Source organism: Chlorocebus sabaeus, chromosome 9 (assembly GCF_047675955.1).
Source record: "Chlorocebus sabaeus isolate Y175 chromosome 9, mChlSab1.0.hap1, whole genome shotgun sequence".
Taxonomy (NCBI): Eukaryota; Metazoa; Chordata; class Mammalia; order Primates; family Cercopithecidae; genus Chlorocebus; species Chlorocebus sabaeus.
Window position 1 is genome coordinate 94,711,094 of NC_132912.1, and position 13,548 is coordinate 94,724,641.

A 13,548-nucleotide genomic window follows, 5' to 3' on the forward strand; every position below is an offset into this window, starting at 1 on the left:
GGGATTACGGGCATGTGCCACCATGCCCAGCTAATTTTTGTGTTTTTAGTAGAGACGGGGTTTCGCCATATTGGTCAGGCTAGTCTTGAACTCCTGACCTCAGGTGATCCACCTGCATCGGCCTCCCAAAGTGCTGGGATTACAGGCATGAGCCACCGTGCCCAGCCCAAAGCCAAACCTTTTAGGAAGCTTTTCTTAATATTACCATCTATTTCCTTCTTTTAAATTTTGGGATTTTTTTTTTTTAATAGAGAAAAGTGCAGGGAATTTTATGAAACAACATTCATTTATGTTTACACAATCCATAATTGACATTTCTTATAATTTTGTCTTGTTTCAAGTTTTTGTAATAAAAAATTAAAATTAAGTTATAATCCTATCTTCTAATTTACCTACTTCTCCCTTCTATGTATTCATAAAAATTATCATCCTTTCTCCAGTATGCTCCTTTAAAGTTTGGAATTTTCGTTTCTACACAGTCATAGTATTTCTAAAAGGAAAGAATTTAAGTTTCAGAAGGATTTGGGGACCATAGCCTTAGTTACTCACAAACTGGTTAGTAATTTGTAATTGCCTAACACTATACTAGGATTAAATTCCTGTCTTTCTTGGTCTTCTGATACTTGGCTCTGGTCAACATTTCACCCTAATATTTCCTAATATGTACTCGGGAGTCAAGGACATTTTCTAAATCCACTCCTGTATCCTAAGTGTAATCATGTTCATTTGATCAAAGTATCTTTGGACATGGCTCCTTGTCCCCTGCTCCCCTACCCCCACTCCCTCGCACTCTCACCTTCCTAAATTTTAGCTCCCTTTCTTCCTCCCTGTACCTTTTCTTTCATGAGACAGATCAAATCTTTAGTGCCACAAAGCATCTCCAACTTCTATAACTCGTTTTATCTAAATCATTGTTTAAAGTCATTATTATGCAGTGAAAACTCATTTAATTTTTATTGTTAATCTTGTGATTCCCAGCAACATTATTTGCTTTCTGAAAAGCTGTACGAATAAACCATCTCTGATGCTTTTATCTGTTACTGTATTCCTCTCCACAAATTGCCTGAAAGTTACTTATTGATTAACTTATAGCTGTGTGCAAACTCTTTGTAATGCAGTTCCATGATTCCTTTCCTGCAACTTTGAAAGCCAAAGCTTTTTGTGAGTTGGGTCAGTTTATAAAACTACTAATTTGGTGGCAAAACCTGACCATTCTGAAGAGAAACTGCTTAGTCTTTATCCCACTTAATGTGCCTATTCACACATTTTGCTGCAGAAATATTAATATATTTTATTTAGGTGCTGCCGGTATTCTATTGTAGATACTATATAATATACACTGTATATAATTCATTATTCTAAAATTTGAAAAATTTCTGAGTTTCAAAACACATCTGGCTCCAGGGAATTTGGATGAAAGATCATTGACCTGTCGTGGTAATAAAAATCTACTCTCACTTTTAATTTGTGTTCCTTTTTCTGAGCTGCTTCCTTGCCTTTGATTTCTTGGTGTTGTTAAGTATTCCTAATTAGTCAGCAATCCTTTATGGAAGCAATCATAATGTAAAGAGCAGTTAAATAGAGCTTTTTATCACTGTTGTTAACCCCTTCAATGGTATAATTTAAAGATCCCTTAAATAGACAGGATCTGAGTTCTAACTTTGGCTCTATCATTTGCTAATTTATGACCTTGGTCAGATTTATCTAACCCTCTCTGGTGATTATCTCTAGCCTCTCTCAGAGTTACATGGATCAAGTGAGATAATGTATATGAAAGTGCTTTGAAAATGTTAATGCTATACAAGAATAAATAATAGTACAGATACTAAAACCATAATTAGTATTTCCATTCTGAGCATTCTTATTCTGGGGTATAGGAATGATGTTTAATTGTGGTAATAATAATATAAACTATTGAGGGCTTACTTTATGCTAGGAACTGTGCTAAGCAGTTTACATGAGGTGGCTACTGTCATTCCTGTTTTGCAGATGAGAGAACTGATAATCAAAGATTAAGAAACTTCCCCAAGTTCATATAAACAGCTCACTTCAGTTTCAGATCTTATTCTGGCATTCAGCTTTTACTAAATTTTATATGGGGACAAAATAATTATGTGTCTAATTTCTTTCCCACTTCTGAATATGGAGTTGTTTTAACTACAAAGTGAGAAAAGAAAACTCACCTGAATTACTAGTAGCTGTTTCCTGGTTTCAGTTTCTAACTTCTGAAGCTATACCTCAGTAATTCTAAAGTAACTTTTCAAGATCAGACTTGGCTATAGCTCAGTGTATCACTGCCTTGTAAAGATCGATGCTTCTGTTTCCTTGAAATTATCCTGGTTATCTTTAGTAATTTTTTGGTTTTGTTTTGCTTTGTAAAATCAGTAGATTTTATGAGGGAGATGTCCTTATTTTTAAAAGGTATCCATTATTAAGTATGTGTGCTGGCATGCACAACTCTAAAATGTCCTTAAATAGAACCACAGTTAATACAGTTGTCTCTGAAATGTTATTTCCTTTATACTTCCCTGTGGCATACCATAGCATTTGTGAAAATATATTGTTTAATCCGTGTACTTTCTTCTGTGATGTTAACATGTGAAAGAATTGGCAAGCTTGGCTTCCTGGGGAGCATGAAATAGGAGCTCTTAAGAAAAACCATGGCCGGGCACAGTGGCTCACTCCTGTAATCCCAGTATTTTGGGAGAACAGTGCAGGCAGATCACTTGAGGTCAGGAGTTTGAGACCAGCCTGGCCAACATGATGAAACCCTGTCTCTACTAAAAATACAAAAATTAACCGAGAGTTGTGGTGGGTGCCTGTAATCCCAGCTATTTGGGAGGCTGAGACAGGAGAATCACTTGAACCCGGGAGGGAGAGGTTGCAGTGAGCCAAGAGATCACGCCACTGCACTCCAGCCTAGGTGACAGAGTGAAACTCTGTCTCAAAAACAAACAAACAAAAAAAACTAGTTTTATTTCATAATGATTTACAATCAAGGTTTAACTTTTTTTGCTAAACTAGCAGCTTGGTAATCAAAGTGAAGGACTTTACCATTTGTTTGTCCTTTCTATATTGTCTCTTTGGCCAGTGTGTTTGTATGTGCTGAGTATACCTATTTATATATATGTCTATCAGTGAACTACTGAAATATCCAGATTAACTAGTGTTGATAACTGGTAACTGTTGTTGCCAGACAAACTCCTAGACATGAATCTCCTATTTTGCCTTCTTTACTGACTGGGTCAACTTTTCCATTCCATTGCATCTCAGTCACTTTGTGAGTCATTCCAAAATTTCAGTTACCAGTAAATTAACTTTTGTTTGAAGGGCAAGTTTAGTTATTACATGAAGATATTACGTGAGATTGGGTTGGAATCTGAAGCATAGTTTAGAATGTTAGAAAATTTAACATACACAAATAAGTAGGAAACAAAGAGCCTGAACTAAGACTTTGGCCTTAGAGAATGCTAGCATAATTGGGTATTGCCAGATTTTATAAAAATATGAAAAGGAGAGAGCAAAGCTGAAATATTTAGCTGATCTTCAATAAATGTTGGTTGGAGAAATGAATAGAACAAGGCATTATAAACTGTCTAAATACGGAAATTTTCTTTTCCTTTGGCTGTGGATCAAAATAGGGTTTCAGAGCAAATTAGTAAAATTAGTGAAAGAACTCAGTGTGATTCATCACCAAGTTATAGGTTCTCTCCTGATCATCTTCCCTGCAGTCTGAGAACATTTGATATGCTGGTAGACATGATGAATTGGCCTGCAGGCAAGAATCAGGTGTTTGTGGTAATGCTCAGATTGCTCCTTTTTTTCTGAGTGTACCCATTTTGTGGGAAGATAAAAGTGGGATTATAACAAAAGGGTACAGACAAGATCTTATCCCACCTGACATGCCAAATCTGCCAGTTAGGGATCTGTTGCTGAGCCATTTTTACAATACAATATTCCTGACACCAAATCTGCGGGTTTTCTTCCTTACACCAACCAATTATCCAACTCCCTGGACACCAGCTGGGTATCTTACAATTCAGTTCAGTTCTGACAGTCTACCTGGAATTAGTGTCAGCTCCCACAAGTTAGAGGGCTCAGTCACACAACAGATACCAGTTGCAAGTGTTGGGCCTTCCATACTTCTTACCTACTGTCTGTAAACTGGATTCCCCTGACCCTGTCCTCAGGTTTGATAACTTGTTAGAATGCTTCACAGAACTCAGAAAGGCTGTTAAACTGGTAATTACAATTGCCAGTTTACTATAAAGGACACAACTTAGGAACAGCCAGATGGAAGGAGATGCACAAGGCAAGGTATGGGGATGAGGTGCTTGGAGCTTCCATGCCTTCTTTAGGCACGCCACCCTCAGCACCTCTGTGCACTCACCAACCCATAAACCCATAAATTTAGGGGTTTTATGGAGACTCTATTATGTAGTCCTGATTGATTGAATTATTAACCATTAGTGAGGTGATTAACTTAATCTCCAACCCCTCCAGCTCTGGAGGTGGGGAGCAGAAGGCAGGCTGAAAGTTCTAGCCCTCTAATCACATAGTTAGTTCCTCTGGCAACCAGCCCCCATTCTGAAGCTATCTTGGGGCCTACCGAGAGTCATTTCATTAGCGCAAACTAAATTATGGTTATTATGAATAATCCCTATCACGCAGGAAGTTCTTTGGGTTTTAGGAGCTCTGTGCCAGGAGCTGGGGACGAAGATCAAATACGTGTTTCTTTTTAAGACCCTGTACAAAATGCTGAGAAAACATTTCTTATATTATACGACTTTGGATCATTTCCAGTGGCCAGGATGGATTTCAACAACTATTTAAGTGCCTGCTGTGTGCTTGAACAATTCTCTAGATAGTGGTAAGAGGCAAGGCCTTTGCTCTCCTGTAGTGCTTAAAATAGGAAACTAGACAGACAGGAGAAGACAGATAACTAAACAAGAATAACTTAATAAGGTAACTATCTGATATGGGAGGTAGAAGACACTATTGGATCCTAAGTGAGATGGGTGATGGACAGGGAAGGCATCAAGTTAGAAGTGAAGTTTAAGCTGAAACCCGAAGAGTAAGTGGAATTTAGCCAGGGGAAAGTAAGGGTAAGAGTCAGAGGAAGGAATAGTATGTATAACTCTGGAGGCAGAAGAGAGCAGGATGGCACTAAATTAGTAAGTGACAGGAAGTTGGTTTGGTGGAGGGCAACATGGAAGGGGGGTATAGATGGTTAGAAGTTTTACCTTCATTTTCAGGTACAGTGAAACGTCCATGAGTCCTATTTCTGTTTGTCATCAACTCTCCTTATCTGAGTCTCAGGAAGGCAGATCAGAGGAAGAAATACCATTTCCATAGTTTTGCCTTTTCCAGAATGTCATGTAGTTGAAATCATACAGTATGGAGCCTTTTCAGATTGACTTCTTTCACTTAGTAATATGCATTTAAGATTTCTCTGTGTCTTTTCATGACTTGATCGTTCCTTTTCTTTTTAGTGAATAATACTCCGTTGTCTGGTTGTATCAGTTTGTTTATCCATTGACCTACTGAAGACATCTTGCTTGCTTCCAAGTTTTGGCAGTTGTGAATAAAGCTGCTATAAACATCTTGTGCAGGTTTTTGTGTGGACTTTTTTGCCTCCTTTGGGTAATATCAGGAAGCACAATTGCTGGATGTTAAGAGTATTTTTAATTTTTGTGAGAACCTTCCAAAATAGCTGCCCCATTTTGCAATTCCTACCAGCGATGAGTGAGAGTTCCTGTTGATTCATATCCTGGCCAGCATTTGTTGTCAGTGTTCTGGATTTTGGCCATGCTAACAGGTATAAAGTGGTATCTCATCGTTGTTTTAATTTGTATGTTCCTGGCAACATATGATGTGGGCCATCTTTGTATATACTTATTTGCCTAGACTTTATTTTTCAGAGCAGTTTAGTTTCAGAGCAAAATTGAAGAGAAAAGTACAGTTTCCATATATCCCATCCCTCATCCTCAACACTGCCTCCCCCACCATCAGTATCCCATACCAGACTAGTACTAATGTGTTACAATCAGTGAACCTACATTGACACATTATTATCAACCAAAGTCTATAATTTACATTAGGGTTCACCCTCAGTAGTATACATTCTATTGGCTTGACAAACATGATGTCATGTATCCACAATTACAATATCACACAGAATAGTTTAACTGCCCTAAAAATCCTGTGTTCTACCCTTGTATCCTTTCCTTCTCTGGTTGTTTTTAATAATTGTAAAGTAGAATTTAGTAGAGTAACGATGTTTGTAGCCTGAGAAAACAACTACACATGTATATCACATGTATTGGTCATAAATATAGGGGGAACATCTTCCTGTACAGATGTTACTTTTGGGGACCTACAGGCAACTGCTTGGATTGCCATTGTTGGGGTTGAGAGTCAGGGAAGAGAGTTGGTAAATATGTTGGGGGGAAATCAGAAATTAAGAGATATTATGGAAGAGTAACACCAAAGTATTTGCTTATTGCTATTATAGCTTTCCTAATTCTGTTAAGATTGTCCCTAATTCCCTCTAATGAGAAAAGAAGAATTTTTTTCTTCCCAGCTTCCCTTTCCCTTTCAATGAAAAGTAGAGTTAAGACATAGCGAAGTAGTGAGAATGCTCCTCCAGTTGATGACTTATGGCTTGTTTTTTTTTTAACTTTCATTTTAGGTTCATGGGTACATGTATGGGTTTGTTATATAGGTAAACTTACGTCATGGGGGTTTGTTGTAAGATTATTTTGCCACCTAGGTACTAAGCTTAATAATCAACAGTTATTTTTTCTGATCCTTTCCTCCTTCCCACCCTCAAGTAGACCCCAGTGTCTTTTGTTCCTCTCTTTGTGTCCATGTGTTCTCGTCAGCTAGCTCCCACTTAAAGTGAGAATATGTACTTCTCTGTTCTTGTGTTAGTTTGCTAAGGATAATGGCCTCCTGCTCCATCCATGTTCCTACAAAGAACATGATCTTGTTCTTTTTTAAGGCTGCATAGTATTCTATGGTGTGTGTGTACCACATTTTCTTTATCCAGACTACTGTTGATGGACATTTAGGTTGATTCCAGATCTTTGCTCTTGTGAATAGTGTTGCAGTGAACATATTCATGCATGTGTCTTTATGATAGAATGATTTATATTCCTTTGGGTATACGCCCAGTAAAGAGATTGCTAGGTCAAATGGCAGTTCTGTTTTTACCTCTTTGAGGAGTCATGTGGCCTTTTAAAAACTTGTTTCAAACCATGTTGTGAACATAAAACTCTGGTCCTACCTTTGTCATTAGTTTTCCATTGGCTACAAATTATAGGTAGCTTTCTAAGTTAAAAAGCATTTATTATCCCTAGAACGTGTGGATTTCTGCAATTTCAGTTAAAATTTCCAAATTTCTCATAGAGACACTGTATTTAGTTCTTTAAAAAAGTCATGTGGAGGGCAGGATACTGATAGGTACTTTGAGCTAGTTAGTAGAATTTCTCTGATGGACATTTTTATCCAGTGAGCTTATAATTGTTTGAATAGCAATAGACAGTTTGGAATTCCTTATTCTGGGAATTCTAGATACACATTAGATACTTGGTTAAGCACTGTTTGGTTGCTTGATTTGGGTGGGCCTTTGAATTGTTAGGAAATTCCTTAAATTGAGGTTCTTAACCCAGGCTTTAGGAGATTCCCTGAACCTTGGAAGGAAAATATTGTTTGTAATTATATGTTTTTCTGATAACACAGTGTACATAGTTTTCATCAGAGTTTTAAAGGGTCCCTGACCCAAAATAGATGAAGAACCTTTACCTTAATTTTGTAGTGAACTCCAAGTAGAAGTTTCTGGGTTGGATATTATAGTATAATTCATTACTTGGATTATTGGTGAGCACATAGAACTTAAACTCTGATCATCTGGCACAACAGCAGTAACCTGAGTATTTTACAGATTTTCTTGACAAAGCAGTGATGTATGATATAACCAGAGAGATGTTGCTGGTTAGAGGTTGGTTCCATATGGAGGATGATTTCAACTTTGAGGCAAAATTGTTGTTAATGATAATCAGACTTTTTCCAGCTTCTCAGTGATTATATGCTGTTATTTCTTCAGACCATTGGTATAGTAAATAAGGTGTTTGTTGCCTCAAAATCTTGTCAAAGTTTATCACTTGTTTAGCCTTTTTAATGAAACCATGCAATCTTTTCATGGTAGTACTTCTGTTATTTGACATACAATTCTTCAGGTAAGCTAACATCCAAGAATTATGTGCTACAGCTTTTAATTCTGTTTTTGTTTTCAGAACTCTTCGTCTTGGCTTATACCTATACTGCCTGATATGCTGCGACACATTTTTCAGTTCTGTGTTTTGGAAAGCAGTCAGGAAATTCTGGACCTTATTCACAAGGTACACAGCAAATGTATTTGTATTCCTTTTCCTGGTAACTTTTGTAGGTTTTTAAAATTTTTCATAATTGCTGTTCTGTAGATCATTTATATCTCTTGGAGATTTGAAAAGTCTAGAGATCTGCAAGATGAGACAGAGAACTAGGCTTCTTACATGTAGCATGTAATCGTTTTGATTGGCCATGCTTCTTCCTCTTATTATCTGACTTACATGTGTGTTTTAAGCACTTTCTGATAGCCTCAATACAGAAAATGAAATGAGGAAAAGATTGCTTTTTTCTGGCCCTCATCTTGTTGTTTATCAGCATGCTTATAGATTCTGCAAAGTACCTTTTGGGATCTATTGGTAATATGAGTCTAATTATTGTTGAAACTTGTACTTTTTTCCCTCCTTAGAAAGAGTGAACATATGTGTTAGAATCATTAAAGGAGGAGCCATTTGATATATTTAATAGCATTTATGGGGGGAAATGGTACTTTTGTACCTTTATAATCTGTTAAATTACTCTTGACTTGTTGGCCTCTAAAGTGACTCATTGTTAACAACCTTGGATTAACAGTGGTGATCTTTCCATAGGCTAGTCCTAGCCCATTAAATGTTAGGCATCAGGAAAGGTACCTTATCCTTATTAAGTAAGATCATGAATCAAGACTTACACTGTTTTAAATTTATGCTAGGTTATTACCAACTCTGAGTTTAGCAGAGAATATTAGGAGCTATTTTTAAGTGTGTGTTGGATATAGGACTGCTTTAATATTGAGTTCTATGATATATGCAAAGGATTTATTTCAGTGACTTACTGAGATTTTGACAATTCTGTAGTACTTTTATGGGCATGTTTTTCTAAAAAAAGAGAATTCTGTTCTTTTTTAAAAAAATCTTTCCTTTGCATTACTTTTTTTTAGTGTACAAACCTATTAGAAAACAGTACTATATTTCAAAAATAAGCCTCTATATTGAATTTCTAAATCTCTGTGCTATTTCCTACTTTAAAAAACCTCAGTATTCCTAAAGATAAGTGTTAGAGTTTATTATTTTTATTAGAAAAAATTCACTTTCATGTCCCCGTTTTACCCTGCAGGTTTGGATGGAACTGTTGAGTAAGGCTTCAGTTCAGTATGTGGTAGCAGCTGCTTGCCCATGGATGGGTGCTTGGCTTTGCTTGATGATGCAGCCTTCTCATTTACCTATCGATTTAAATATGTTGCTAGAAGTAAAAGCTAGAGCCAAGGTAAGTGTAGAAGCACATAATGTATTTGTGTGTTCATCATCTAATTATTAATACAGTAACTGTATTAAAAAATCTGTATTGCCTTGTTATAAGTGTGATTTAATTAACATAAGTAAGGAGAAACCATTATTTTATTAGGACCCTGACAAAATGAATAGTAATGTTTATCCATTAAAACTTTGTGAAAAGAACTGTATTTTACTGGGATTATTTTAAAAAGATCGTATTTTTGTTGTTGCCTGTTTAGTTTTAATGATTAATCTTTATTGTTTTTCTTTTTTCCCCTCCTTCTGTAGGAAAAAACAGGTGGTAAGGTGCGCCAAGGCCAAAGCCAGAGTAAAGAAGTACTTCAGGAGTATATTGCAGGTGCCGAAACCATCATGGAAGACCCAGCCACCAGGGATTTTGTGGTTATGCGGGCCAGAATGATGGCAGCCAAGTGAGTGTACATTAAGTGCCAGGTAGTCATACATTTACAAGTCCGGCCTTCAGGGTTATTTAACCAACAAAACATTCCTCTGCTGTCTCCATCAATCCTTCCTTTCTTCATCACACTAATTATAGCCTAAGGAAAAATTAGAGTAAGTAAATACTTCTAATTATTTTGAAGCTTTAAAAATAGGATTTCTGGCCGGGCGCGGTGGCTCACGCCTGTAATCCCAGCACTTTGGGAGGCCGAGGCGGGCGGATCACAAGGTCAGGAGATCGAGACCATCCTGGCTAACACGGTGAAACCCCGTCTCTACTAAAAATAGAAAAAATTAGCCGGGCGCAGTGGCGGGCGCCTGTAGTCCCAGCTACTCGGGAGGCTGAGGCAGGAGAATGGCGTGAACCCGGGAGGCGGAGCTTGCAGTGAGCCGAGATTGCGCCACTGCACTCCAGCCTGGGCGACAGAGCGAGACTCCGTCTCAAAAAAAAAAAAAAAAAATAGGATTTCTATCTTCTTATGAAGACAAGATAGTCATTATATCTTCTGTGGGAAAAGTTATGGGTTCAGAAAGCCAAATTTTACTTCAAGTAATTATAGGAAATTGAAGTAATTTCTCGAAGTATGGGGAAACTTTACTTCAAGTAATTTCTTATAGTAACTTCCTTTTTCTCCCTCTTAGGTTGTTAGGAGCACTTTGTTGCTGTATTTGTGATCCAGGTGTAAATGTGGTAACTCAAGAAATTAAACCTGCTGAATCCCTGGGCCAGTTACTACTCTTCCATTTGAACTCCAAGTCTGCTTTACAAAGGATTAGTGTAGCTTTGGTAATCTGTGAATGGGCTGCTTTACAAAAGGTAAGATTTTGCCCCAAAAGTAAGAAAGACAATTAAGTAAAGCAATTTCCATTAGCTGTTAGGCTTATTTACATTATAATTTACAACAGAAAAGTGACAATTTTCGATGTATAAAAATCCAAGAGTTATAGAAAAGTGTCCAAATTCTATTGAACATTATTTCTCTCCCATTTACTTTTAACTCTGGACTCTGTCTTAGAACCCCTACTCACACCTCCAACTACTAGTTATGCTCATACTTAATATTTGCTCTTGACTGTACAGTCTGTTAAGAAATGTCCCTATTAAAAACCATGTATATGTGAAAGTAGTCCAGAAACTATTGGTCATCCATTCCTCTGTATATCTCTCAGGTATCATTGAAGACTACAAAGGATGAGGCTTTGAGTATTAGAGATCTATTTGTGTGAGTAGTAGCAAAGGCAGAATTTTTGGTCACAGGAAGAATAACATCTCTGTATTTAAACCAAAATCTTCATGTTTCCAAATAAACCATTCCCTTCCAGCCTCTTTAACCTTTAACTTCTAGGAAGATGTGTGATTTTGTATAAGACATACTTCTGTAAATCAAAGAAACTTTCTACTGGCTTTGTTTATTTCGTTGACTGGAATTCTGGAAATTTAACTGTCTGCACTTGCTGTGAGAGTTACTCGTTACTGCCTCTTAGCAGTTTGTCAAAGCTATATCTAAAAGTAATTGAGCCATGCTCCGTTGCAACTGACACCCCTGCTTGGCCTCTGGAAAGAAGCAAAGCTCATCTGTTTTTAGGCAGGAGTTGGTGTGCTGGAGAGGCAGTGATGCTATGTTTTTGTGCCTCTCAGACTCAGCAGCAAGTGTTGACAGTTCGGTTTCTGGACACTCACAGAGCTTCATGGACTTACTCTGTGAAGCCCAGGCTGATCGCCCAGGCTGATCACCCAGATCCCACAGAACCCCTCATGGCTCACCACTGAGGCCATTTCCCCTCGGTTTGGGGCAGAAAACAACCAGAGAGAGTGGGAAGGGTTGGTTAAATTTGGGGGCAGGTAAGTAGCTTTTAAATTTTGTATCCACTTTTACAGTATGGCATGTGAAGCTTAGGGTTCAACTGTTATCTAATAATGAGTTTTTAAGTAACATTTTTAATTAGTGCATGATAGGTGTTCTTTTCTGACTGATTTTTTTTTTTTTTACAGTAATATACTTTAAAATCTGTGATATATATACACGTAAACTTTGGATAGGTAGAGAATGAAATTGTAATAGTTCCATATGCATGTTCTGTAGTCATTCATGTTAACATTTTACAATAATTTGGGTGTAATACCCTTTTTTCTGTGCAACTAACTGTTGTTTGGAAAAGTAACAGATTATAGATTCAATATAAGAAAGAATTTAGAACTTGGTAGTCTGCAAATGATGATTTCTGTATCTGTAAAGTTAATGTTCATATAGTTGCCCTATTTGTTGTCTGTTGTATTTTAGGAGTGTAAAGCTGTTACCTTAGCTGTGCAGCCACGTTTACTTGATATCCTTTCAGAACATTTATATTATGACGAAATTGCTGTTCCATTCACGCGAATGCAGAATGAATGTAAACAACTTATATCATCATTAGCTGATGTACATATTGAAGTTGGTAACAGAGTAAACAACAATGTTTTAACAATAGATCAAGCTAGTGACTTGGTGAGTAAAGAAATAACTTTCTTAATTATAGATAGAACATGAAATATAGGTTAGAAATTTGTCATGACATGTTTATCACAAAAACACATTAATTTGTTGAGTCTATATGTGGCTTGATAGCCTGTCATCTCTACCCTTTAGAAAAGCTATTTCATTGTATAGGCTTTTCTTGAGATAAGAGAATAATGGAGGATTTTTTTTTTTAAACTAAAATTCTGATAAATCAATGCACCTTTATTAGAAAAAGCTATTATATTTTGTCATTTCGGTTTTGCTTAACACTGCAGAGTATAGAAAAAACTGCTTCTACAAGTTCCTGAGTACTTCTTCCTGCTCTCAGCTTATAATGAAAATATTCAAACATATAGAAAAAGTGATGAAATTACATAACACTCATACTTAACAGCTAGATTTTATAGTTAACATTTTACCAGATTTACTTTATCACATATGTATTCACCTACCTACCCCTCTATCCAACCATGAATCTATCCAGGGCAGTTTTTTAATGCATTTCTAAGTAAGTTTCAGATATCATTATACTTCAGCATTTTATATAATTAACTAAAATTCAGTATTTGTTTATGATTTTTTGCTATTTTGAGGCAGAATTTATGTGCTAAAGCACACAAATCTTAGGTGGACCATTTGGTGAATTTTGACAGATGCATATACCTATGAAACCTGAACCCCTGTCAAGATACAGAACATTACCATCACCACTTCCCAGTAATCTCTGCCTCGCCCTGCCACCACGTAACCATTATTCTCATTCCCCCCACAAAGATACATTACTTTTTCCTGTTCTAGAATTTCATGTAAATTGAATCATACACTGTGCTCTTTGGTGTAAGGGTTTTTCTTAGAATGGTGTTTTTGAAACTAATCTGTGTTATATATATATCAATAACTTATTCTTTTTTTATTGCTTGAGTTTTATTCATTGTATTTTTATACCACAA

General features: G+C 36.7%; 1 protein-coding gene across 2 annotated transcripts in view; it reads left to right on the top strand.

Annotated features, from left to right (window-relative positions):
• Nucleotides 1-13,548, top strand: part of BTAF1 (B-TFIID TATA-box binding protein associated factor 1) — a 106,327-nt gene that overhangs the window by 48,801 nt on the left and 43,978 nt on the right. For both annotated transcript variants that reach the window (XM_007963543.3, XM_007963538.3), the window contains exons 15-19: nt 8,298-8,402; nt 9,484-9,633; nt 9,930-10,072; nt 10,743-10,917; nt 12,383-12,586. In XM_007963543.3, coding sequence (XP_007961734.1) covers nt 8,298-8,402; nt 9,484-9,633; nt 9,930-10,072; nt 10,743-10,917; nt 12,383-12,586 — 777 coding nt within the window. The remainder of the gene's footprint in view (nt 1-8,297; nt 8,403-9,483; nt 9,634-9,929; nt 10,073-10,742; nt 10,918-12,382; nt 12,587-13,548) is intronic.